Raw genomic sequence first — 1,711 nt, 5'->3', positions numbered from 1 at the left:
CAGAAAAGTCATCAATGATATTTTAACTACTATTGCAGATCATATTGCAGATCCTCAGTCTCATTTATTCCTCATTATCGTTTCATGGGCTCAAATTCAAACCTATTTGTAAGTAAAATGACAGTAACATTCTATGAGAGTTAAAAAAAAAAAAGGAAAAATAGAAGATATCATCAGTAAAAATTGTCAAGTTGCACTAATTTATAACTTCAGAAATTTCTAGTATGAAGGTATAATTGACCATACAAAATAAAAAAACTTCAGAAAATGGATTAATCAAGAATATATCTTTCTAAATTAACTTTCGCGTCTTTTTCTGTAAAGAGGGCTACTATACAGAAAAATATAGAGGTGTGCATTGCAATAAAGTTTTAAATGTACTTCTCAAACTTGTCTAAAAAATATAAGAAATTTTTTTTTATCATAAAATCAATGTTGTATTTCAATTAATCTCTTCATGAGGGAAGAGTATTTAAAGATACCATTTATGATATGTAGTATTGTTGATCTTAAAACCAAAAAAAAAAAGATTTATAATCTATGATTTTGTATATATGTTTATATTTTTTCGCGTCATTTATTCCTCAGCTTTAATTCTGTTCAATCTAGAGGTGTGCATTCCAGTCTAATAATATATATATTCTTACGGGAAATTTATGTGAGCATTAGTTTGACTCTAATGTTTTAGAGAGAGAGAGAGAGAGACTGAAATAAAAACAGAGAACAGGGCAAAATAAAGTATACTTAATATTTATTACATACGATGCACATAAATAAAGTATCAATTGGTTTAAGTCATATATATGTTCTTCTCGCTCGTCTTTTGACAGGAAATTAAAAAAGTAATGGCAGTGCCGGCAAATTTTATGAAGCATTAATTCGATTAATTCAACATTTAACTGTGATTTGCAGAAGACAGAGAGAGAGAGAGAGAGAGAGAAAGAAACTGAAATAAATACAGAGAAGAAAATGACAAGAATAAATTTCTTTTAAATTCTTCTTTTAAAAGACAAACGCACTCACCAGGAATGAGGTTGGAAACAGGAACGAAAAGCAATTTGAGTGGCTTCATCCTCCCATTGAAGTCGGTTCCACCAGTCTTCTCTTCCACGAATAACAAATTTACGCTCTTTTGCACTGTTGGAATCGAGTGGAAGCTTTCTAAGCTGATTACACCCATGTGTCACCGCCATTTCTTTGAGATGAGTGAAAGGCAATGGCTTCCAGTAGATGCTCTTCAAAATTGGCAATCTTGATAGATCAAGCGTTTGGAGATTTCCAAAAGGGCTTATATGTCCCATCACCTCAGGAGTCTCATCAAATTTTCCAACGCTGATTATTTCTTCCATAGCATTGCAACCGTATAGCGAAAGAGACTTAAGGCTTGGAGCAAAAACGAGGAATGTCAAATCTTTCAATTTGTGGCATTCATATATAGCAACAAGGTGAAGGCTGCGGAAAACAAAAGGTTCCCGCCTTTTTCGTACTATCTCCGCATAATCAATCTTCAATTCTTCCAACTCCTCAGCCCTATCAATCCCTAATTCATTGAGGTGGTTTAGATCTGCGAAAGCCGTAGCATCAATAATCGACGTTGCATCTCCGGCCAACGGGAGGAAAAGAGATCGAATACAACTTTTTAACCTATTTGAGCTCAAAAGAATTTGGAGAGCATGATAACTTGGGTAGACTTGCAAAAATCAAAACGTCA

General features: G+C 33.4%; 2 protein-coding genes across 2 annotated transcripts in view; one reads left to right on the top strand and one right to left on the bottom strand.

The window, feature by feature from the left end:
* The window catches only part of LOC18036129, a 63,594-nt gene that overhangs the window by 43,468 nt on the left and 18,415 nt on the right, over positions 1–1,711 (top strand). The window lies entirely within an intron of this gene.
* Positions 1,020–1,711, bottom strand: part of LOC18036130 (disease resistance protein RFL1) — a 2,538-nt gene continuing 1,846 nt past the window's right edge. The window contains exon 2 of the mRNA XM_006427261.2: positions 1,020–1,690. Within this exon, the coding sequence (XP_006427324.2) occupies positions 1,020–1,690 (671 nt within the window). The remainder of the gene's footprint in view (positions 1,691–1,711) is intronic.

Source organism: Citrus clementina, unplaced genomic scaffold (genome assembly GCF_000493195.1).
Source record: "Citrus clementina cultivar Clemenules unplaced genomic scaffold, Citrus_clementina_v1.0 scaffold_7, whole genome shotgun sequence".
NCBI classification, from domain to species: Eukaryota; Viridiplantae; Streptophyta; class Magnoliopsida; order Sapindales; family Rutaceae; genus Citrus; species Citrus x clementina.
This window is presented reverse-complemented; position numbering and strand designations above follow the sequence as displayed.